Genomic DNA, 23,396 nt, shown 5'->3' with positions numbered 1-23,396 from the left:
GGCTGGGGCACCGGCGCGAGGAAGATCTAGAAAGCAGCCGGGCCAACCACGAGTTCAGACCAGACCCGGAAACACCCCGCAGCCGTAGGGGGAATACCTGCAACAGGCCCCCGAAGCCCCGCTGGCCTTCCAGGGCCTCCAGGGGGAGGGGTCTCCAGCAAATAGGGCCCCGAGCGCGGGGGGCAGATGTCGGCTCCCGTTCGAGCGCTTCGGGGCAGCGGGGCACCCAAGAGGGCAGACAGCTCAGGACAGACTGCCTAGGACAGGGACAGGCGAGGACGTGACCGAGCCCATCAGGCATGCCGGCGTGACTTGGGCAGGCAGTCATCCTTCCACCGGTCCCAATTGAATACAGGTGCCAGGTGTGACGGGCAGAGAAGCCGACCCATCTGACGGCGTTGAGATCCCACCCCTGCGCTGCTCAGCAGCAGCAGCACCCCGGTCGGCTATTGGTCAATGGCGTCCTCTCTTTGTAGTGTAGCTCAGAGACTCTTCGCCCTTCTCTCCCTCCCCTTCTTTGCTTGACACGTCTGTCTCGGCTTTGTCTTCTCGCAAACTTTTACCACCAAAAGAGAAGCTTTCCCCTCTCTCGTCCTAGTCTAGTCTTCTCCCTCCTCGACGCTGGCCGGAGAGGTGGGATTGCCCCAAAGCTGGGAGAGGGTGCCGAGTGGAGGAGGAGGGCGGTGGAGGATGAAGGAGAACAAAGGCGGTGACCAATAAATCCCCCCCTCGCTCAAGGGGGCGGGCGCACGTGGTACAAAGCCCACACCGAAAGGATTCCAAAGCGGGAAACAAAGGAGAAAGCAGAGAACGCCGCTGGCTTCGCTCCCCTCCTAGGTATCGGGATCGGGATCGGGATCTGTCGCGAGCGAGCAGGTGGACACGCTCGCGGTCGTGCGAGTTGCCGTGGCATATATGTATGGCTTCGCGATGGGATCCCAGCTCCCCGTCACCCTGCCCATCCAAGCCAACAACCGCAGCCGGATCCTCCCGAGGGGGACCCGAAGGGCGGGTCTCGTACTCGAGAAGGGTGCCCGGCATCGCCAGCGGGCAGCACTACAACCGGCCTAGACGACCCAGCACGCCTGCGGGCCAATTGGGGGGGCGGCGCGCGCCACGAAAAAAAAAAAAAACAATATAGCCGGCCAACAATTCAGCTAGCGACGCCTGCTGCTCGCGGACGTGCAGCCGACGATGGTGCGATGGGAGGAGGAGAAAAGGCCCGCGAAACCCATCATTAGGACGCGGGCTTGGAGAGGCCGGTCCCGCGCTGGGGAAAGGCTAGGCACGCTGTGCATGCCGGTGGGCTCGTAAGGCGCGGCGGGAAATGCAGAGCATGCACGTCGAGGAGAAGACGCAAAAAGAAGCAATCTCACCTTGGAAAAGCTCCACGTGTCACCTCGATTCCGATGCGATCGGCCGCCGGCGATGACGCCCCTCATCGTGACACTTCGGCAAGCCCGGGCTCTTCGTCGCTGTCAGGCCTCCCGCGCGCGATAGGCTGCGCCCTTCTCCTCGCCGTCCTGCTCTTCCTTTCCTTCTTCCTCCTCCGCGCGGATTGACCTGGTCGGCAGCGTCGGTTGCGTTGCACATTCGCGACAACCGCCTCTTGCGGGATTTAAACGCCGAGAGGGATTTTAGCAAAGGGCGATGGGAGGGGGAGCGGATAAAAACGTCGCAATTCCAGAAGCGGCCGGCCAAAAATGCGAAGCCCGGCACCTCGATGTTAGCGAGCCTGGCCCGCGCAAATTTGCAGACCGATGTGAGGGCTAGCCGGAGGTGAGGAGGGAAGGGAGGTGTGTAGCCAATTCTCGAGGGGAGGGGTGCGAAGTCGGCCGGCCACCCTTCTTCCCCTGGGGCTCAGGCTTTATCGCGCGGGATGCCTGACGTACGACCGCGCAACTGCAACAGTAACACGTGCAGCGCCGGAACAGTAACTCCAAGTAGGGCTAAAAGTGAGACGAGAGGCGACCAGGATGCCAAGCGAAACAGGAGAGACGCTGCAGCCGGACGGTGTTCCGGATCCTGCGTGGGTATGCTTATGTAATGGTCTCCGGAGCGCTGCGCCTTGCTGCTATCGAAGTCTCAACACTGAGTTGCTTCGGGAGAGTTTTGCTTGTGGACGGAGTGGCAGTATCTACGTGGTAGGTTGCCACGCAAGGTTGCATCGCGAACCTTGCCATAGAGTCACGTCTGGCCACTCCCCAAGTTTAACTTTCTCGCCACATCCATTACACTCTACCTTAGACATCTACGGACTTTGAAGGTCGGAGTCCGTTAGGCTCAGGAGACATGGGGGGGGCGACACGCGGGGGGGTGAAGGATAGTTGGGTTATAAAGTGACTATTAGTATGTTAGTTGTCCTCTACCAGTCCCACGAAACCCTCTTATACCTATTACACCAAGGCTTTTTCCTTTGAGCACGTCAAGCCAGTCTCTCTTCTCTTCTACCCCTAATCTCTCCAGCCAAACATCATGGAACCAGCACAGAGTGCCGTAGCGAAGCCGCACCTACGGCGGCTTTCCTCGACGGACGGCGAGTCTCCGTTCCCCCTGGTGTCACTATCAGCGGATCTGGCAGTTCTGATCGCCGATTCATTCCTCGAGCCTGCATCGGCCGTGGCGCTCTCCCTCACTTGCAAAGACCTAAAATCCCTCCTCTTCGCCAGCTCGCTGCAAAGACTCCGGTTATTAGACCTAGAAGAATTGCTGCTCTTACTCGAGCGGGACTCGGCGGCTCCGTATCCGAAGTACTACTGCTACGACTGCACACGACTACATTCCTTCGATCCTGCCGACCGCCGCCCAGGTATTGTTCTGAATCCTGGTGCGACCCTGCAAGACACATGTGGTGGGAGAAATACGCGCTTCCCCGGGAGCCGGCTTATGATCAGCTACCGCCACGCTCGCCTCGTCATGAACCAGCACTTTTACGGCCCGCAAGGGGGGCTTCCCTCGAGCGTGTTCGACGTCGAGTACCGCGCGGGGTGCTCCGACCCGTGGACACAGAAATGGTCGGCTATGGTGGTAGACGACGAGCTGTTCTTATCCGCCACACACACCCTAGCTTTCACTGGCCACGATTTGGAGTTTCGAACTTATCTCAACCAACACACGCACCAGATCTGCGTCCACGTGGGGACGAACAAAGTCATCGCAAATCACCACTGGATGGACGTTCTGCAGCGTATGGCGACCTACACCCCTCGCAAGGCAAAATGTTTCTCCCGGAAGACCAGGTGGCCTAACAGTTACATCATAAACATCACCAACGGCGATGAATGTGCGCCCACCGTGGCAATGGAACCACCAAACCAGCGTTTGAAGTGTAGTTGGTACATCCCTGGGTCTTGCGGCTTCTGCGCCACCGATTACACGACGACGCTTGAGAGATTTAACCCCGAAAACTGGCACTCCCAGGAACAATGGCGGCTCACCATCGTCACCTACCATCAGTTAGGCAGCTGCCGGTCGCCATCTGATCCCGTATGGAAGGCATTTAACGGGACATACCACTCCCATCTAGCCCGATCTCAGTTAGAACCTAGAAGCGTGGAGGATAAGTGGTTTAGTACGGAAGCCCATATCTACACTAGGGAAAACCCCATTTTTGGAGGCGAACGCCCCATTTAATACACGATAAGGAAGCCTATAACCTCTCTACTATTAGTTACCACAGTTGAATCTGCTTCCACCATGTATTGTTAGCAACAAACCGGTGGAAATAGCTAGCGCATAAAAAACATGTCAAGGGTACGCCGATAGCATTGGGTGCAACCCGAACTCAGAATGTCGATCCCCTTTCCTCGCAACACGCATTCTCCAGGCGAACCTGAGAATCTGCGCCTGCCAAGTCTCAGTGAGTATCGTGGCTCCATAGGTTGATGTTGCCGGATCCGATGTCCATCTGTACCACAACGTTGGTGAGAAATGCTATGCCTAATATGTAGGGGCCGCTTCCTCCTGAGCCGATGCTTGTTTGGCACAGGCCGGTTTCCGGATCCTTCTCCTCCTGGTTCAACAGGTCTTCAGGATTTACCCAGAAAGTGGTACCGTTAATCCGAACTCCAAAGCTTGGCGGTACGGCGTCGCAATTGGCAAAGTACGAGTCGTAGTACCTGAGATACGTCGCCGGTGGGTCAAAATGGGCGTTGACAGATTGAGCTAGGGCTAATTCTGTACATCAGTTGCGGTCCACGACAAATCGACGGACAGTTTCATACCCGGGGGCAAGTATATCAAGGATGTCGCCGAATCCAATATAAATGGATATTGGCCTTTGGTGCGTGTGCTTCCGTATTCGATGCCATCAGGTATAAGAGTATAGAACGACGGCTTGTACGCAGTGATGTCCCGGTGGATGATGTCCGCCTGAATAGCTGATGAATATAGGAGCTCCACAAGGGATGCCAGAAACCTACAATGATAATAGGAGTTGATGCGTGTTCGCTCCCACCAAGGTCAACTGGCGGCATACCACCAACGCTGACCGTCCCTAGCGAAGAGTTTCTGTACACTATTGTTGCATTAGTTAGGTCGTAAATGTCCTTGCTGATATGTCTACCAGCGGGCTTCGAATTTCTAAGTGAGCCCTAAGGCGGAGGGGAAGTATAGATGAGCTGCAGACATACAGGCGAGAGACCAGTACGGCTCAACCAATCCATTGACAATCATCGAAGTGAAGAGAGGTGAGTACGGCGCAACCAGGTATTGGTTGTCGTTGTCGAGGTCGTCGCCCCAATAAGCACTGGTTAGTGACGGGTAGGCGAGCCCAAGAATTCCCGAAGTGACGCTATTGCCTGCATATCCCAGTTAATAGTGTCTACTTTATCTGTGGTGGCGCTTCACATGGTGATCCGAAAAAGGGGCGGGGTTGTAGGGATGGGGATAAAAGGGGGGCAGGCTACGCTAAGAAACGAAATGACACCTACCACGCCATGCGGCCTGGTTTACGATCGCCACTTCTTGATCAGGGACAGATACGCCGGCGAATTCGACATTCTAGACAATTGAGTAAAGCAGGTTAGCTACAGGCACTCTCATTTAGACCAACCGACATCGATGGGCCATCTGAGCTAGGGTATGGCATTATATGCGTGAGAGCTGCCTTCTAAAGGTATTCTAGCGTGGTAGGTCAGGGTACTCAATGGTACGTACGAGATATCCCAAACCTGCGGGAAGCGTTAGAATTTCACATAGTAAACACGGATACCTATGGCGAGGTGGGTGTCACTCACGGCCCTTGACACTTTCACCGTCTCCATACTTGATTACAAAGTGTTGGTCAGGTATTTGCTGCACCGAAAGGTTACCGACGGGGGAAGGGCCGAGTCCGCAGGCGTCCGCGGGTAGGGTGCTGTTGGAAAGGGGGTTGGAAGGGCTGAGACAGGCAAAGTTGGGTCCTCGAATCCCTGCAGCACGGAGGTTAGAAGGCGGAGACGGGGAGTCGAACGAGCGAAGAATATCAGCATACAGGTGTCAGCAGAACCCGAGTCGACGACAACGGTGGTTGGGACTCCGTTGAAAACAACCTCGGCCGCGTACTGAACGGCGTAGCGATCGACAGCAGTGACATTCTGGTAGGCGGCCCCGCCATTATCGCGTTGCACTTGTCTAAGGAGGGACACGGTAGAATGCTGAGCGTACGGTGCCCTGTCACGAGAAAGTCGTTTTAGACCGACGTAGTTCTGGACCTTCCTCTGGACGGGCTGGGCTCGGAAGGGCTCCGCGCGGCGAAACTGGAAGCCTGGCAGGGAGAGGGATTCGATGATCCCGCCGCGGACGGGCAAGCATCCGCCTAGACGAGCAGGCGGCTGGCGAGCTGCCGGAGCTGTGGGAGTCGCGATGGGGAAGACTGCCAACGCAGCAAGGCCGAGAAACTTGAGCGAGATCATCTCGAACGAGGCCCTCGCGGTTGGGTAAGGCAGGGAAGCGGGGAAGAGAGAGACAGCTGCGGTCTGGAGGGGAAAGGCGGAAGAGGCGAGGGAGGTTGGATAACAGAGAGGTTCGGGGAGGAGGGCGAGCCTTCTCTATGCTGGAGGAACGGGGAGACAAGAAGAGGCGAGGAGACGAAAGAAGAAGAAGGGAGGACGGCGGGTTATAACTAGCTTGGGGAGACGGGGAGAAGAGGTAATAATGTCATCCACATTCCGCTACTAGAGAGGCGTACGCAGCTAATATTCTGTACGGCGGCAGGGTGTGGGAGAATTCTGGTCTTCCCTGCGCCGTGGGCTGCTCTGTGGGAACGTCCGTCCCCGTGCAGTTACTCAAGGCAGGTAGCCTACAATACGACATGGGCGGCATCAGTCAACAGGATGGTTCAAGTGTCGAAGCAAACACCTCCATGCTCCCTGCCCCGGGTGTCTGCTGATATGCCGCCGTCTACCTAGCGTAACTAATACCTGCCTCCTACCTCTCGCGTTCCCGTCTCCTCATGATGGCCTCTTTTATCAGCTTACCTACCCCCTTGAGGCGGGCACACCTCTCCGCAGGCACCCCTTCTACGCATACCTCTGCCTTCACCTGAAGACGTCGGCGCGACTCGACGACGAGCGAACGACGAACGATGGCGGATGATACTGCCACTGCAGTGGTTTCGCTCGTTTTATAGGCAAGTAGCCAAGGTCATGTTGCTGACTCTACCGGACTGTCGTCTTGCCTGCCAGCGTTTTCAGCTCATCTCGGAGGCCGCTACCCCGCTAGTATCAATTTCCCTTATAAGACATGTAGGTAGGTATACACGGGACGCAGAACTCCTCGAATAACAGTACGCAGTATCACGGTGCCGTGCCGTGGGAACACACGGGAATAGCGTGGCACCATACATCTCCTCGGCCCCTTGGCGAGACTTCCTGTCGCGACTCGCCCCAGTTTGCTTGATCGGGCTACCCTTGGGTTTCATAGCTGCCGCCGACCCGTCCCGTCCTCCAGATTTCCTTCCGGCACCCGCGTGCGGGCTTCGAGTGGACTCTCTCCGCCATTGATCTCACTGATTGCTGACGTACCTAATATATCCGACTACGTCGATGTCTAGTGCGATCCCGTTTCTCACCTCCTGGGCCGATAATCCTCGACGTCGGAACTAGCAATCCGCCGTTGACCGCGAGGTCCGTGGCTAGCGGGAGATCCATTACGCCGAAGCCGGCTTGGCCAATGATCTCATAGGTATCTGCGATCTACCTAATCTAAGATATCCCCGTTACCCATCCTATTTTTAGACCACTAGAACCTATATCCTGGAGGGGTGTTGAGCCCCTGACTTCTCAACAAGTAAGGCGACACCGATTTAATTAGCCCTTCCGAGCTGATACGTACATCGCAATACCACGTCCCCTACGCATTCTATCGGATGTTTTGGTAATACCATATCTGCGCCGAACCCGTGTCTGAGGGTCCCTCCAATAACCGCTAGGAGAATAGCGATTCCAAGAGGGGGGGCAGAGAGGCAGGGGGTTTGGGAAGAGTAAGAAAGCTAACAAGGATAAAAATCGATGAAGCATAGTAGATGGGGCGGGTGGGAACAGAAGGGCGGGGTGCAAACTAAGTAAACTAGGCATTGGAAATCAGCGGGCAAAGGAGCCAGCCTCCATGCCACAGGATTACCGGCTATTATGCCGGCGCAGAGAAACCATATAATATAAGCCGACACAGCCAAAAAGTGCAGTGCACGCGTCTACCTTTCCACACAACAACAGGCTACCATACGTCGGCAACCGTATCCAATATACCCCGCTTTAGATGACTCTTGTTACTTGAGACTTGGATCGTACCCGAGCCCTAGTTGTCCTCCTTTGCCGATATGGAGGCGAATCCAGCAGTCACGGCAGCGGTTGGGCCGCTGTCTACGATGAAGAAGCTATCGCCGCTCGCGTATTTCTACGAACCCGACGAAGTTCGTCCCCGGGAGCCTGCCGCATCGACCGCCCCGAAGCTCATCATCCTCGCGTCGTGGATGGACGCGAGGGACGTACACATTGCTAAATACATCGCCGAGTACCAGAGCATCTATCCCTCGTCCATCATTTTACTGGTGAAATTCTCTTCGAGAGAATCAGGCTTGGTGTCGTCGAAGAACGAAACCGTCCAGCCGGCCTTCGCGTATATCTGGTCGAAAATCGACGCAGGGATTCTGTCGACCACGCCCGCGCGGCCCGAAATTCTCGTGGTACGTACGAAGGCCTCGCATGCTTCGCCGTAGTTGCCGGCTTGTGCAGAGGGGAACCGGTGATGATACCCAGACGCCAGAGTGCCGGGGCAATATTTCTCTACCCACTGTTGACCAAATTCACAGCACATATTCTCGAACGGCGGCTGTTCTACCATGCGGGCACTTTATCTGCTATTCCAGTCGCAATCTAGCTACACGTTTCCGGTGCATACGGCGGTTTATGACTCATGTCCCGGCCTTTTCTCGTTTTCCTCGCTGTATAACGTGATCATGGTCAACTTTCCCAAAGGCCCAGCACAGATAGTGGCGGCTCCCTTGGTCGCCGCCGCCGTTGTCTCGATCTGGGTTTGGTTCGATCTCTTGGGATTCCTAGCCGGCGAAGACCCTCTGTCGCTGAATTCGAGAGTCCATAACGACCGAAGTGCGGTTTCCCAAACCAACCGTACGTATATCTACGGCACGGCGGATGCTATGGTCCACTCGGCGCACATCGAGGCTCACGCCAAGGAGGCAGTCTCAAAAGGCTTCTTGGTGCGGGGAGAGGTCTTCGAAGATAGTCCGCACGTATCACACATGAAATCCGACAGCCAACGATACTGGAACATCGTCGTTGAGACCTGGAAAGCCGCACTCGGGTAATACTAGCAGAGATCCCTGCCAACTGGATGTCTCTTTACGGCTTACACGGGCGTACCCGACCCTGGTGGCTCCCGCGTAATATGTTTCATCTTGCTTCACCCAAGCGGGCGATCATGCACCTGTACTAATGTGGCAGACTTGTTGAATGCGACTTGACTGGTTGGGATAAGGGAGCACGGCAGAACACGTTGGCCAACACGAAGAACAGAAATCCGGATCTCGATTTGGCCAACGGCCTAACCGTATAAGTGACATTAGGGACGCGTACATGTGCGAGCTTGATTCACCGCAACGAGACACGATGCCAAATTTTCTCGCCTACGTTTTTTCACCGTTACCTATAAACAGAGACATCTAGAAATCGACGGGTCGACACCGGTGGAGAAACAGCATTATACATGGGCTTACACGTAGAAGTTAATAAACAATTCCCGTACTGGGTCTTTTGAATTTTTAAAGGCGTCGATCGATCGACGCCTAATATACAAACCAGCGAGGGGTCGAGCCAAGCTCCTTGGATGCACATCGGGGCAACTTCTGTGTGTAATATAGGTGCTTATCCTCTTTCTCCCAGCGAGACCGTCGCAGCGTCCGTTCGCCTCGACGCACCGAGGCGTCGTTCCCTCCCTCGTTCTCGGCCTCCTCTAAGCAGCCTAACCCTAATATGTACACGCCCCGTCTCCTTCGCTCCGCAACCGAATTACCAGACTATTATAGCCTGCGCCTCGACGCGCCTCTCCGTCGCGGGGATTTCACTACCCTCTCTGGCCGTGAGTTGCTGCGTGATAGGGGAGCGCGAGGTAAATGTCTGACCGGATCTGGTGCCGAGATCCTCTCTCTCCGTGGTAAACGTGCACGCCCCCTCACGATAGCCACCCGCCCAGCGAGCGTGCCGCGTCCCGGGGCGTCCACTGCCGGGGGTGGTCCCGACCGCGGCCCAGCCGCGCCGCCGACGCGTGGTTCGCCGGGGTCTGCTCGGGGTCGGGGAGGCGGGCGCGCGCGGAGTTCTTATCCTGCGCCGCCTGCTGGCCCGACTGGCCGCCGTCCTGGACGCTGGGGTCCCGCCGGTTCTCCCGGGTGGCGTGCGCGTGCTCGGCCGCGGGGTACGCGTTGGCGCCGCCGGCGGGGGCAGGAGCAAGGGCAGGGCCGCCGCGGTCCTTAACGCTGGCGGCCAGCGCGTCGAGGAAGCCCGGGTTCGCCCAGACCTGGGACATGTCCCAGACCATGACGCCGCCGAAGCTGGGGAACTGGCGGCTGTAGGCGACGATGGGGGCGAGGGCCGCGGGGGCCGCGTAGGAGCCGCGCTGGGCGGGCGCGACGGCGGACTCGGCGCCGGGCACGCCGAGGAAGACCTTGACGGCGGGGTGGTCGGCGGCGGCGGCGGAGCGGGCCCAGGCGTCCCACTGGGCCATGTTGAAGCCTCCTCCTCCGCCTGCGCCTGCGCCTGCGCCTGCGCCGCCGGGGGCGAAGGCGCGCACGTCGCAGCCCTCGTTGTTGTAGAACTGCACCATGACGAAGTCGAAGCGCACGGCGCCGGGGCCGTGCAGCAGCTCGGCGTTGTTGCGGTCGGGGAAGGGGCACTGCGGCGCGGCGGAGAGGTAGAAGCGGCGGCCGCCGGCGGCGCCGTTGGCCGCGTCGAGGTGCGCGCGCAGCCGGGCGGCGAACGCGCCCACGTGCGCCAGCGGCGCCTCGATGTCGAGGTCGAAGCCGTCGACGACGGCCGCGCCGAACGGCCGCGCCGCCGACGCGTCCCCCGCGCCCACCGGCCCGAACATGCCCCACACCTGGTCCGCCGCCGCCGCCGCCGCCTCCGCCGTCGCGAACCCCGTGGCCAGCGTCGCGCCGCCCACCGACATCAGCACCGTCTTGCCCGAGAGCTGGCACGCCGTGATCTCCTCGCTGCGCGGGCGCCAACGGGTTCCCCGGGTGTTAGCTGGTGCTGCGTCGAGGTCGGCGGGACGAGAGAGGGGTCGGATGGAAATAATATGCGATGGAACGGAAAGCGGAGGGGGAGAGAGGACGTTAATACATGAAACAGCCACGACAAATTTGGGTAGTAGTGGAACCTTCCCGGGTAGGGTTGGGGGTGTAAGTCTGGCGGCTAGACACACCAAGGCAGGCAAACGTAGCGAGAGAACCAAGACGAGCAAGTGCAGGAGCGAGATGACAGCACTCACCCAATGTTGTTGTTGTCTTTCATGTTACTCAGGTCGATCGTGACCGGGTCGGTGCTGGAGAGGAAGCCGATGGGGATGATGTCGACGTTGGTGCTGGCGCAGTACTCGGACAGGGACCGCTGGGCCTTGCTAGCGTCGGAGACGCCCGCCGAGTTCTGGCCCCAGTAGATGGCGATGTGGTCCGAGGCGTCCGGGTCGAAGGTGGCGAGGACCCCCGAGGCCCAGAGCGTGAAGGTTACGACGGTGCTAAGTAGTCGAAGCATGGTGGTCTATTGGGCTTCTCTCGGCGGCTTATCTTGCCGTTCTGTGTCTCCACCCTAGATTTCTTCTTTCCCTCCGACACTAATCGGTGCCGTGGGAGAAGCGAATGAGAGAAACTGATATCGCTAATAAGTATTATTCGATACGTGCGGTCTCCTATGTCGCCGACGTGAGCGACGACAGCGATCTTAACGAATGCTCAGGCCGCTTAGGGGCGAGAAAATAGGTACACGGGATGTGTAAGGCGGGCGGGGGAAGGAAGAAGCGAATAGAGACCAGAGCCCGGGGGTTTCAGGAAATTCTGCCAGCGGAAAATACAACACGAAGGTATCCAAGAAGGGGGATGAGAAGAATACGGTGAGCACGAGCTGGCCTCGAAGCGCAGTGACACGGCGGACGAGGAGTGGGAGAGGGTCCGCAGACTCTTAAGTATGTGCCTGTTCTAAGAGTCGTTTAGGCGTGGGGACTTCGCTTCAGGAAAAGCCAAAGGCCTGAGAGGAAGCTGGAAGTGTTATTACGTGTAGAGCGTTCCTAGCCATTCCGCCATCGAGGTAACTCTACACCGCGACCCAGCCACCCAACTCTTGTCCATTCGAGTGGGCGACCGGCGGGAAAAGAGGAAAAGAAGAATGCAGATTCGAAATGGCGGCTGGAGGTCCGCCTTCTTCTCTTACACATGCGTGCAAGCCAGCCCAGCCTGGTTTCGCTGCGGCCTGGGTGAGACAGCGAGCATTCCTCCCGGCGGCGGCGGCGGCGGACGTGGTAACCGGCAGCGATCGGCCGGGCTTGGCGCACGGCTGGCCGTTCCTCACTCGCTCGACTCGAAACTCATCCGCGAACCCGTGACGAGTCTTCTCACCCGCGCCGAGTCCTGTCAGGTGTGCATTGACACGTCCACAACACATGGCACCCGGTTTCGACAGACGCTGCGGGAGGAGGTTCAGAGGCTGCACCTGCGCACTTATCCATGCGACTCAATGGACTAACTAACGCTCTAGCCCCCGGTGTCTTTACCACTCTCCCCATGTGCTTGTAATTATGCGTGAGCAAGTGCCTACTATATCTACACGCCGACTTTTTCTAGTTTCCTTAGTGACGGCGTCTCTCTTCGTTGCGGATAATGGCGTAGGCAACTAGCCGACGAAGCGAAGAGAACTAATAGCTGCTCGTGCGCCAAGACTAAGGCTGCCCTTCCTCCCTCCCTCCCTCTTCTTGGTTTCCCCTAGTGTTTGTGCCTTTTGCGGTTCTGTTCCGGACATCGTCGAAGCTAGGTCGTCCGTAGAAACAGAGTACGTATGTGAGCGAGTGAATGGGTGAGCCGGTAAACTAACCTCTAGGCGAGGCAGAAACGAATGGGTAAAGGCAGAGGCACCTACAAAAAGGAACGGGAGAGAACATCCGTGGCCGGCAAAAAGTTCGAGGCATGCCTAGACGCGCGCTAAAGATATTGCAGAGAGCGCCGCTCCGGGGCATGTGACTAGGAATGCCGGGTCTCTCGCCTCCGCGCCGCCTCTCGATCTCACGAATTCTTCGTCGCTATGGATGTCTTACTTATAGGTCACCTAGGGTCTTGGTTTTATAGGGTGTGAGCTACGCAACTCTGGCATGGGCGTACGTAGAACCAGCCGCGTGCATCGCTGCCAAGTGCCTCCCTGAACTAGGCGGGCTGGCGAGTCTAGCGATGGCGACGGCGAGGCGAGGCATCGCGTGCCCCGGCCTGCCCCAAATGACACCGCGTGCCGGAGTTACTTGGCTCGTAGCGGAGACGTGCGTGTACGGACTCACTACTCGCGTCCGACTATAAGTTACATGCACCTATATACATGGATATACTTTCATCCGCATCAGCATGATCCGAAGAGCCCTACCTCCCGACTACAGGGTCTATCATTACACCCATTTGACAGTTCGCAAATGTCGAAACGGAGCACGCATCTCGTTCTGTCCTTGAGCGCAGCCACGGGGACGCGACACCATCGTTTAACTGTGTAATACCCTGTACATACCTGTGTGATGTTGGCTCCGGTGTTACATACCTACCCGTCTACAACGAACCCAACATACCGAGACACCACCCACACGAGCACGACGACGCCGCATCGCGACCTCGGACCCGCTTTCCGGGCGAGGACGGCGGGAGGCCGCGGGCCTAGGCCGTCGTAGGAGGGGGAGAGGGGGGCAGTCTCGCCTCGCGGGGGAGACACGCGGTATTATGGCTGTCTCACTGTCGCCGTGGTGCAAGTGCGCATGTAACGTGCGACTTCGTCTCGCCCACCCTTTGGGTGTTCTACCGTTGCATTCGTGCCCCTGCTTGATATGTATGCGACGCTGCGAACGTAGGCACACACACTCTACCAACCTACCTAACCCGCCGCTGCTACGGTCCTCGGCTCTGCCTCATATCAGGCTATTACGAGGTACCCAAGGTAGTTCCAATCGAGTCCCCGCAGGGTAGCGCGACTCCGAGCAGAGGCCAAGAGGGCCGAGGGCAGTAGAAATCCCCTCTCTTCCTCGGGCGGTGTGCTTTTGCCTCTCTGCCTCCACCTCTCCCACGTCCTCACCTGCTGGGAACTGGCTCTCGCGATATTACCGCAGAGCGCCAGGAGGTAGGTGCCCTCGTATAGGTATGGAAGATACACACACACCTTACCCAGCGCGACAACTCAACCCATTCCGACTTCGCTCCGGATACGGCACGGATCACCGCTCCAGGCTCGCAGAGAACCGTGCTAAAAATACTGCCTGAAACAACCAGAACATATCGCTAGAAATGAAAGCGAGAGTAGAGGGGAGGGACGGGAGGAAATTAGAGGAAATGGTGAGAATGATGAGAACGACCAGGCCTTGAATACGTTGCGCACTCCCCTCGCACACATAATTTAGTGACGATGGATGATGAGGGGGGCGCCAGCAGTGCCATCGCTTCCAACCCCGACCGTCTGTTCTTCTATCGCCATCTTTCGCGCCCCCGCCGTTAGGTAAAAACCAGCGACGATTCCGTCCGCGTAGAATGAATTAGCACAATGGATGTTATGTATTCATTACGTGTGCGTCTGCAATACTAAGTGTGTGCATTCAGGCCTGTGCTAATGTATATACGCGCGCGCACTTCGCCTTCACCTGTTTTTTTCCTCTCCCCTCGAATCCCGATGCTGCCTGCTCGTCCTTGACCTCCCACTATGCTTCGATCCGTCCCATTCGCCGCTCCACCTTCTCCCAATCATCCTTAAGATAGACGGAACCATATATAGACGATGTTGATGCACATAAGGAAAACAAAAGAAAGAAAGAAAAAATCACTGTCCGCCATTACCCATTCCTCAAAACGAGCTCAAACGCCGAGGCGATGCTGAGAGAGAGGAGGAGGATAAATATAGGTTATGCCTGTCCTTTAGTGCGGCCCGGCTTCCACAGGCTTCGCCATAATACATCCGATATCAAGGCTGGATGCTCTGCCTCCATCGTTCCACCCTGTCCATCTGACCGGGTGTCGGCATAGGCATCGCCATGTTGTACGGCCCGCCCATCATCCCGTTCGCGGGATAAGCCATCGCCATGCTCGCCCGTGGTTGGCCGAGCCCGCCGCCGGTCCCGTCGTTGAAGCGGCCGGCCAGGAATCCTCCGGAATGCGTAAGATTCGGCTTGGTGAGGTTCGACGGCATCTGGCTGCGGAGCGCTGCCAGCTTCATATCCTGGTCCTGTCTGTAGCGGGCCGCTTCTTCTCTCTTCGCCCTCTCGGCCTCGGCCTTCGGATTGTGTAGGATATTCCTGGGCCCGTGTACGCCTAGCACATCTGCGAGTGAACGTCGCTTCGTGAGCTTTGCCGTACTGCCACTGGCACCGCCAGTTAGCATTGCACTGGCCATCTCACGCTCGCGAGCCTCACGTTCTGCTTGTAATCGTCGGCGCCGCTGGCCCAATGTTTCCTCTTCCTCTTTCGGGTGTTCGTCGCTCTTCTCCTTGTTCTCGCCTTCCCCGAACGCGTCGCCGATCTGAGTCAAGAGTTCGGTCGTAAATGCGGAGCTGACCGGCCGGGCCCGCGGAAGAGGGTTATCACCTTGCTCGCGAGCCCGAAGGCGGCGCATGCGCTCCCCGAGGGTTTCGCCTTCGACCTCGTCTGCTTCGGGCGTGTGGGCGCGGGGTTGCTGCGGAATCGGCAGCCTTAGGGCACTGCCTGTATTGTGAAGGCCTTGGCCGAGAGGCATAATGCTTTGTCGATTAACAGGACCTAGTTCCTTCCCTTGGAGCCTATCGCGGCGACGGCTGAGGGGTTCATTTTCTTCCATCTCGCGCTGCTCCATGAGGCCAAGCGGTCGGTTCATCTCGGCGAGAGCAGCCACCAGACCGTTACCGTTGCCCTGCCCCTTCGTGGCCATCAGCAGTCCTAGGGGTGTGTCATCGTCCTCGGGATCGTCGGCTGGGTCCACACTCGGCTCCTCCCAAGCAAGATTCACCTTCCTGCCTTTTCGGGCCTCGCGCTCAATCTGGGCGACGGTATCCATTTCGAGAAGGGTGGAGTGCATACCATTAGGATAGGCCGTAGTAAGTGGCCTGGTGCGAAGCTTCTGCTGCTGCTTTCGCATTTGGAGTTCCGCCAACAGCGTCGTCGGCGGTCCGCTGTAGACCTGCTCTTCGTCGTCCCCGGCGTCGTCTTCGCCGTTTTGAGATACTGGCCGCCCATCGATAGACCCGGATAGTCTCTGCTTCTCCTCGTCCCGTTCGTTTCCGCCCTTCAAAACATCGTCTGCCCCGGCGCCTCCCGCTATGGTATTCCGCCGGTCCTCTGCAGGTTCCGAATTGTGGCTAAGGGCGCTATGTTTCCGAAGGTGGAGGAAAGAACTACGTTTTTTGGGTTCTACTGGTTTAGTGGGCGCAAGGTGAGACTTGCGTTTCTTCTCGGTTCCGTAGATTTCCGACCCCGACGATCCGGTAATGGCGTGTTCTGTGAAGGCAGAAACCGGCGCCTTGGCTGAGGCGTCCAAAATGCTGTCCAAGGTAGCCATCGGGGAGCCGTCTTTGAGCTCGACGGCAGGCATCTGGGATGGTGGCAACTCGAAGAAGGCGCTGGCCCGAAGCTGCGGTGGTAGGTTATTACCGACGGGTAATCTCGACTTACGCTTGTCCGGCCCCAGAACGGAGACGCGGGGGTCGTTGCGCGGTGCGTCGGCTACGGGTTCACGGCTAGGCGGTGATTCGTTCGGGCCACCTGAGGCCGGCCCTGCCGGAGACTCAGCATCGGATCCTAGAGAGATAGGTTCGAGCGGAGGCTCCAGGAGAACCTCCGGCAGGAAACTGGCCTCAGACTTGCGATTTGTTTCGGCCATCTTGCCCAGGACCTGCGATCTCCGCGCGTTCCGCACCTCGGCCTTGGGTTTCTTTGACAGCTTCTGTGGGATATTCAGCATCATTGGAACACGTGCCGGGTAGTATAGCATGGTCTGGCCTGTCTCCGGGTTCATGTAGGACGTTGGTCGAGCAGCGGGTGCCTCGACTGGCGGTGCTATGAGAGGCCGTGACTGGTCGGCGGCCACTTGCTCGTGGGTCAAACCACGATCGAAGGGCTGCAGGAAGGAAACATCCGCCGAAGGTGCGTTAGAGTACGGGGGCATGAACAGGGCATCTTCTAAATCGGCGTCGGGGGGGCAGTGGGCACCGTCAAAGTTCGCGAAGGCCATCTGGGCCTGTTCGAAGGTACCTGTCGAGCTGGAACTACGTGGTCGATCGTGGCCACGCTGCTCGTGGCTCGGCTGCGTATCTGCAACGGCCTGGTCCCAATAGTCGTACACGTTCGACGCTCCGTACTGTCCCAAATTGGGTGTGGGGTCGACGCCCTTGGTCGGGGGCGCTCGCAGAGCGTCGTCTTCCTCTGGCTCCTCGGCCAATCTATCAGCGGCGTCCATGGCCGCTGGTGTGAGCGTGGTAGGTTCCATCTCGGCAATATCCGTCAGCGTTGGCTTAGATGCAGACCTCACACTCCGCACGGAGCTCTTCCCCGGGCCGTGTCTCGACAATACGCTTCCCGCTTCGACCTCGGATCTCGTGAGCCCTCCCGAGCCGGACCTCAGGCGCGTCGGATTGGAGAGCAGTGAATGATTTGGCGATATGAAATAGCTGCCTGGAGAGTAGCCACCGTGACGCACGGCGCCGTTAGCCTCGAGTATCGAGCTGGTGGATGACAAAGGTTTGGTACTAGTGAAGGACGGCGGTTGGGTATATTCGGGGATGGAACCTATGCTCGCGGCTAGGATCGACGACCTGCGGCTATCGTTGCGTTTTTGCTCTTCATTCAAATCTCGAATAGCGTCCTCGATAGACGATGTCAAGGAAAGCTTTTCAGCAGTCGCCTCCAACTGGGCAATGTTGCTCGCATACGATGCGGATCGAGGATTGACGTCGGGGGTGGGGTGGCGCAGCGAGACGCTCTTCGTAGACGCGGTTCGGACGATGGGTATAGGCTTAACGATGGCCGGCTGGTGCGTGTCGCGCTGGTATGGGTGAGCGGGCGGATCTTTTGGCCGCAGCCCTTTCACTCGCAGTTCTACGGCCGGCACGGGGTGGGTAGCGTGGGAAGTGTTAGGTGCATTGTGAGCGTTGCCGCCCGTCGTATTTCGTTCGCGAAGAAAATTGCGCTCAGGAGTCGAACCACGGTTCCTCGGGTGCGGGCTTGACGAAGTGGAGGATGGAGAGGAATCGGGCGATAGGGGTCCGTATTCGCTAGGATGGTTGCGTGTGGCTCGTGCAGACGTCAGGGATTGGACCATGGCACTGATGCTCATGCTGACGCTGGCCCTGGCTGTGGCCGTGCCGGCGGCTGTTTTGTAGCCATCGCGAGAACCGGTATAGGCTATCTCGCCTTTGCCTGCACTGCTTCCCATCGACGAGTAAAAATCGCCGTCCATCGAGAGGCGCGTGAAAGTCGATTCTACAGTTGGCAGGAAAGGCATCGGCGACGAAGAGGGTGCTGGCGAGAGAGACACCGAAGGAGACAGTCCGTCGTTTCGATCGTCATCGTCATTATCGTGCTGCGGGACCTCTCCATACGTCACAGCCATATCTCGAAGCGGACGGCTGCGACCTTTTTACCCGTTTTCCTCTCGCGCGCTCCAGTCGCAGGCCCAAAACAGAGGGGTCGCACCGTATTACTTGCGCAGTTGTCCGCCCGTCAGCCGGTCCAGAGATCGATTAGGTGCTATTCAAATACGTACAGCTGCCGTTACAGGCGAATCATTCAAGGCGGATCGCGAGCTCCGGTGGAACGTCGTGCATGTGTGCCGATCAAATCTAAAACCGATCAAGCAGAGGGAGACGGAAAGAGAGGAAGAGACGCGGTATACGAGTGTCACGACCGCTTTGCGATAGTAACAGCCTGGGAGGGGGGGGTTTTTTTGGTTGGTGTCCTTCCCGTGTTTGAGAGGGGGGCACGGAACGGGCCAGACTTATGAGAAGCCAGAGGAGTTGTACACGAGAATAGTGAAGGGGTTAGGGCAAGAAGGAGGAGGAGGAGGAGGGATAAGACCCTGGCCTGAAAAAGAAAAATAAGGCCTGGCAAGACGAGGCGAGGCGAGAGACGTCAATCTGACGAAATCGGGTTACAGCCGGGGCAGCAAAAGCAACCGGGAGACGAAGGAGTTCCCACGAAAGGCGAAAGGGAGGAGGAGGAAGAGGAGGAGGAGGGGAGAGGAGGTGTATAAACAGGCGAGCAAAAAGTGAGCAGCGAAGGGGCGACCCTCGCTGGGCGACGAGAGGCTCCTTTTTTTAATATATATACATAAAATATATATATAGGTATATATATGTAGGTAATGTATGTATGTGCGTGCGTGTGAGAAAAAAAAGCAAAAAAGAAAATTTCAATAATAATATAAGAGCGAATAAAACAAAAGACAGAGAGAGGAGAGGGTGACGAGAGAACGATAGAGAAGATGCCCTCGGCCCGTCGCAAGAGCAAATCTTTCGGTCGGTCAATCAATCGATTAATTTTCCTCGATAGACCGGGATCAGGACCGGGTCGCGATCCTTGCCATGTGCTCTGGTTGGGCGGTTACTCGACTGGCGGTGGTGGTGGGCGAGGGGAGGTCTGACGGGTTTCTCGAGGTACGGCAGATAGGCGGACGACGGATTGGGCGATGAGAATAGACGGGTAGATTGGGCGAGGTGTGGCAGACGCGGACGGGCGCGCGGAACACACTGGCGACGAGCCACGAACAGGCCGACACGAAACGAAAGCACAAGGAGGAGCGCCTAGCATGGAGAGGCATCCCCTAGTGCCGTGAGGACGGGGGGGATGGATGGGATGGGATGGGATGGGATGGATGGATGGATGGATGTGTAGGCGTGTACCTACTTAGAAACGGCGCTCTCTCCGTCGGTCTGTAAGTGGAAGTGGAATGGACGAATCAATAGACAGGGAGATCAGACGAAATTGGTAGTATGGCCTCTTATAGCGCCCGAATAACACGGAAAGACAATTGATTTCCCGCGCTCCTCTCTCTCTCTCTCTCTCTCTCTCTCTTTTTCTCTCCCTCTGCCCGTCTCTTTCTTCCTCCCATCCAGTCCTCGCCTCTTGCGGCCAGGCAATGGGAGCGAGGATATAATGCCGGCATCACGATCGTCCCAGATTCAGTGAAAAATCAAATCAGAAATCCAACCCACTCTTACTCTCGACGGCAACGTTCGTCTCGCTCACCCGTTTCATGCCCCCAAAGGATGCCTTAGGCTAGCTTCCCCCTCCCCCTCAGATAGGGGCGCGATCTAGGTATGCATGCATTGTACCTACGCGGAGGCTGTAACTACCGCCTTGGGTTAGGCACCTAAGCCCGCCTAACGTGCACCGAGGGAGAGCTTAGGCTCGCCTCAGGGTTGCGAGAGGAGAGGACGAGTGCGAGTCTCAGACATTGTCTGTCCGCGTGCTTCGCCCGTTCGCTTCTTGGGTTGTTTTCTGGCTAGCGACGAGAACCCGTATTCCCCTCGGGTCCCGACGTAAAAGGTCTAGGGCCCGGTTGCTGTTCTTGTCCATAAACAGGGTCCATCGTGGGCTACAGACAGCCCGGTCGGCCGGGGTGAGGTCCCAGGGCCACAGGTTCCAGAGCGGCGTGGTGGATTCTCTCTCTCTCTTTTCCTCCTTCATCTTCTCGCGCACACACACGCACACACATTATACATAAACCCATGTACGCGTATTGGGTTACACTTAACTCACATTACCCCCTTTGCTTACCCTCACGCTTCTCTCCTTCGGAGCCGGTCTCAGGGGTTGAGTTCGCCCCCAGCTTCCCTCTCCGCTACGGCGTCAGAGAGGTACGGTCGGTAGCTAAGCACCTAGGGCTCTCTGCCCTCTAGGTACCTATATATAGGCTGACGTGCATGGGTGTATAGGTGTGTTCCTCTGACCAGCTCTAGCAGCAATAGATGCTTTAAAAAAACAATAAAAAACAGCAATATTGGTGTCTTTACATTCGGGTGAACACCATCATCCTCATTATCGCCGTTATCATCGTTATGTGTACGCATGTCTACACATATAGACACCGTTCCCACAGCACGTGTCTCGTGAATATTTATTACCTTGGGTACCTTACCACCCACCCACCCAACCGCACCACACCCTCCCGCGCGTACATGCATACCATACATACGCATGATGCCCGCCGAAGGCTCAGGTGTCCCCCTTGAAAGGTCGCCTTTTCTTATCATAGCGTCCGTGCCGACACGGCATAGGCGCAGTGTACCTACGGTCATGTCTGCGGACCTCAGATACCCGGCCACCTGCTGACGCGAAACACAACCCCCAAGCGCCTTTGGGGCTCGCCAGCTCCTGTCTCCCCCCCAATAAGCCCCCATCGCTGCATGTCGTAAAACACGCTGCTGCTAGGAGCAGGAAAAAAAAAAAACTCTTACCTCGCTACGCAGGTAGCAGTAGGAGCGTGAGGTGAGGCGTGGAGGCAAATTAAAAAGGGGGCGAGATGGGCGGATGGGTGGATGGATGACGGAACCTGCGCGCATTCACCGACATTCGTGTGCGAGACCAAGGTGACTCCCGTCCTCGCGAGAAGCTTCACCACGACCCCACCGTCTAAGTTGGCGGGTTGGCGGTGGTGCGTAGTAGACACCCAAGACGATAAGCCCATCTCACTTATCTCTGCGGTTAGCAATAATAATCGGGGGAGGAGAGCTAGCATGCGCACTCGCACGCACGTCAGTAGCAGTCAGCTTATCAACAGGTATCCTCCTGAGATGCTGCTCCTGGAGGAAGAGGGGCGAGGTACCCCCGGTACGCGGGCATCGCGATCATCATATCATGTCATCCGTGTTGTCCACCGTCCGGTGCCGGGTTCCAAGTGATAGAAAACAGTTGAAGATGGATGCATATGCAGACCTGCAGACAGGCCATGCCGCACAGAGATGCCTCGAACCTGGAGATCCTATATATGTACATACATAGATATACGTGCATATATGTATACGTCATTACACCTCGCCGCCTCCAATATCTGCTGCAAAGCGGAATTGGACGGATTTACGTCGATCTGCCCTCGTTCTAGCCGGGCGGGATAATATCGTAATTCTCTATCTCCAGCTACGTACGTGTACGCTATGTACGCTATGTATGACTGTCTTGCGCTGTCCAGGAACGGAAATATACATATGAGTAGGTATGTAAACAAAAGCTAGACTCTCCTAAAGAGCAATAGGCACTGCTCCTGGTGTTGTCGCTGTGTGAATTCGGAACCGGGGCCTCACATTTCAACAGTCATATATGGCAGACTCCTGCAACGTTTAGGCGGGGAGTCCATACATCTTACAGATACGTACCGGACCTTATCTGCGCTTGGGAACGACGTCTACCTATATGATGACGGGAAAAGAAATCATGAAAATCACAGTTACATCGAGCAGTGCAAGCCCCCCCTGTCCGCCCCCGAGGACTCTCCTTCGACCGTATCACGCTTTGTAGATAAGCCGTCGCGTCGCATCCATTGGCCGTCCACGTCTTCCTCTCCCTGTCCCACCGACGATCTCCCGCCATAGGTCTCCCCGTTTTCCATGGAGAAGTGCGAAAAGACTGTCGACGAGTGAGCCGTTACATATGTACTACTTCCGGCGTCGAAGCCCGACGAGATATAGACCATGCCCGTGCCCTTCCCGCCGCCTACAGCAGGGCGCATAGTTGAATATACCTCTATCTATATATATACGGATGTAGCCACGTTGTGGTTGCAGCCCAACCAGCGCGAGGCCTGCATGTGACATGCGACGACGGGAAGGGACCCATGGGCCATAGGGCACCAATGTGCAATCCCGTGCAGTTGAACCCGGGTTGCAGCTAACAATGCGTCTAAGATTGCGATCATGTCAATACCCGCCCGCGAGAAGCCGGAGCATAGTCTCCCACCGGAATAGGAGGCCTTCTTGCCGACTCTACGCTTTGCGGGTGCAGCGAGAGGCGATAACGCGATTTCCGCGGCGCGGGGTCGTATCCGAGTCGGGCAGGCCAGGACGGCGACGACGAGAGACTTCGGTTTCCGTTCACGCCCGTCCCCTTCTTGTTCTCGTTGTCGTCCTCGGTCTCTCCACGCTACTCTTCGGCCCTGGAGATAGCCCCCTGAGGGAATTGTTGTCACAATTTCCTTGCCGGTCCCTATTGGTGACCGCCTGTGCGTCGGGTATCTGCGTAATATCGCGTTCCCGCCCGAATGGTGCATGCGGTAAAGAGGACAAGAACACCCGCGAACAAAACTGACGTCCAATGGTTGAGATCGCCCGGATCGCCGAATGTGACATGGACAAAAGGGCTCTTCAGCGGCCGCTTATCAACTTCGGCACCGCTTGGCGCTGCCAGCTGGACGGATTGGTTGCCGTCGAGTGCTTGATCTAGAATCTTGTTATCAGCACAGGGCGCCTCGGTGAGGCACGCCAAGTTGCCACAAACCACCAGTCGGGTTGGGAAGACGACGGCGCGTCTGCTATTATCTATCTGCGCGGTAGCGAGTCACCACGGAATATGGTTGAACCCGCATTTGGACTAGGCCTGCCCTGCCTTCAGCGGAATCAACCCGATCTTGTGGCGAGCACGGTCTCAAAACTAGGACGGTCGGTTTAAGAAAGATAAGGCCAACTTCGGACGTGGCACTCGTCTGCCCCACGCGCGGAGA

General features: G+C 57.2%; 7 protein-coding genes across 7 annotated transcripts; 2 read left to right on the top strand and 5 right to left on the bottom strand.

The window, feature by feature from the left end:
- The first annotated feature begins 2,314 nt into the window (after positions 1–2,314).
- Positions 2,315–3,891, top strand: GGS23DRAFT_562968 (uncharacterized protein). Its single transcript, XM_051516057.1, has one exon. It carries the CDS (start codon positions 2,476–2,478, stop codon positions 3,631–3,633), a length of 1,158 nt encoding a protein of 385 aa, XP_051372813.1. The 5' UTR covers positions 2,315–2,475; the 3' UTR covers positions 3,634–3,891.
- On the bottom strand, positions 3,681–5,894 carry GGS23DRAFT_619914 (acid protease; the record flags this gene model as incomplete). The annotated part of the gene is made up of 8 exons (XM_051521052.1): positions 3,681–4,170; positions 4,224–4,371; positions 4,422–4,516; positions 4,632–4,799; positions 4,932–5,001; positions 5,158–5,171; positions 5,238–5,411; positions 5,474–5,894. The coding sequence occupies 8 exons, from the start codon at positions 5,892–5,894 to the stop codon at positions 3,857–3,859; spliced, it is 1,404 nt and encodes a 467-aa protein (XP_051372812.1). The 3' UTR covers positions 3,681–3,856.
- Positions 5,895–7,717: 1,823 nt separating this feature from the next.
- GGS23DRAFT_482632 (uncharacterized protein) lies at positions 7,718–8,862 on the top strand. The gene is made up of 2 exons (XM_051514317.1): positions 7,718–8,164; positions 8,291–8,862. The coding sequence occupies exons 1-2, from the start codon at positions 7,799–7,801 to the stop codon at positions 8,804–8,806; spliced, it is 882 nt and encodes a 293-aa protein (XP_051372811.1). The 5' UTR covers positions 7,718–7,798; the 3' UTR covers positions 8,807–8,862.
- A 414-nt stretch (positions 8,863–9,276) lies between these two features.
- GGS23DRAFT_619911 (glycoside hydrolase family 18 protein) lies at positions 9,277–11,390 on the bottom strand. Its single transcript, XM_051521051.1, has 3 exons — positions 10,984–11,390; positions 9,970–10,705; positions 9,277–9,852 (listed from the first exon to the last, which is right to left on the bottom strand). The coding sequence occupies exons 1-3, from the start codon at positions 11,244–11,246 to the stop codon at positions 9,670–9,672; spliced, it is 1,182 nt and encodes a 393-aa protein (XP_051372810.1). The 5' UTR covers positions 11,247–11,390; the 3' UTR covers positions 9,277–9,669.
- A 2,977-nt stretch (positions 11,391–14,367) lies between these two features.
- GGS23DRAFT_562954 (uncharacterized protein) lies at positions 14,368–18,917 on the bottom strand. The gene has a single exon (XM_051516056.1). It carries the CDS (start codon positions 18,294–18,296, stop codon positions 14,682–14,684), a length of 3,615 nt encoding a protein of 1,204 aa, XP_051372809.1. The 5' UTR covers positions 18,297–18,917; the 3' UTR covers positions 14,368–14,681.
- On the bottom strand, positions 18,895–19,766 carry GGS23DRAFT_562950 (uncharacterized protein). Its single transcript, XM_051516055.1, has one exon. The coding sequence runs from the start codon at positions 19,500–19,502 to the stop codon at positions 19,242–19,244; it is 261 nt and encodes an 86-aa protein (XP_051372808.1). The 5' UTR covers positions 19,503–19,766; the 3' UTR covers positions 18,895–19,241.
- Positions 19,767–20,204: 438 nt separating this feature from the next.
- On the bottom strand, positions 20,205–21,650 carry GGS23DRAFT_482534 (uncharacterized protein). The gene is made up of 2 exons (XM_051514316.1): positions 21,142–21,650; positions 20,205–21,058 (listed from the first exon to the last, which is right to left on the bottom strand). Exons 1-2 carry the CDS (start codon positions 21,420–21,422, stop codon positions 20,563–20,565), a joined length of 777 nt encoding a protein of 258 aa, XP_051372807.1. The 5' UTR covers positions 21,423–21,650; the 3' UTR covers positions 20,205–20,562.
- Positions 21,651–23,396: the final 1,746 nt, after the last annotated feature.

The sequence above is a fragment of the Durotheca rogersii genome, assembly GCF_024521655.1.
Source record: "Durotheca rogersii strain YMJ 92031201 chromosome Unknown GGS23scaffold_7, whole genome shotgun sequence".
Lineage (NCBI taxonomy): Eukaryota > Fungi > Ascomycota > Sordariomycetes > Xylariales > Xylariaceae > Durotheca > Durotheca rogersii.
The sequence above is the reverse complement of the archived record's forward strand: the minus strand, read 5'-3'. Positions and strand labels throughout refer to the sequence as shown.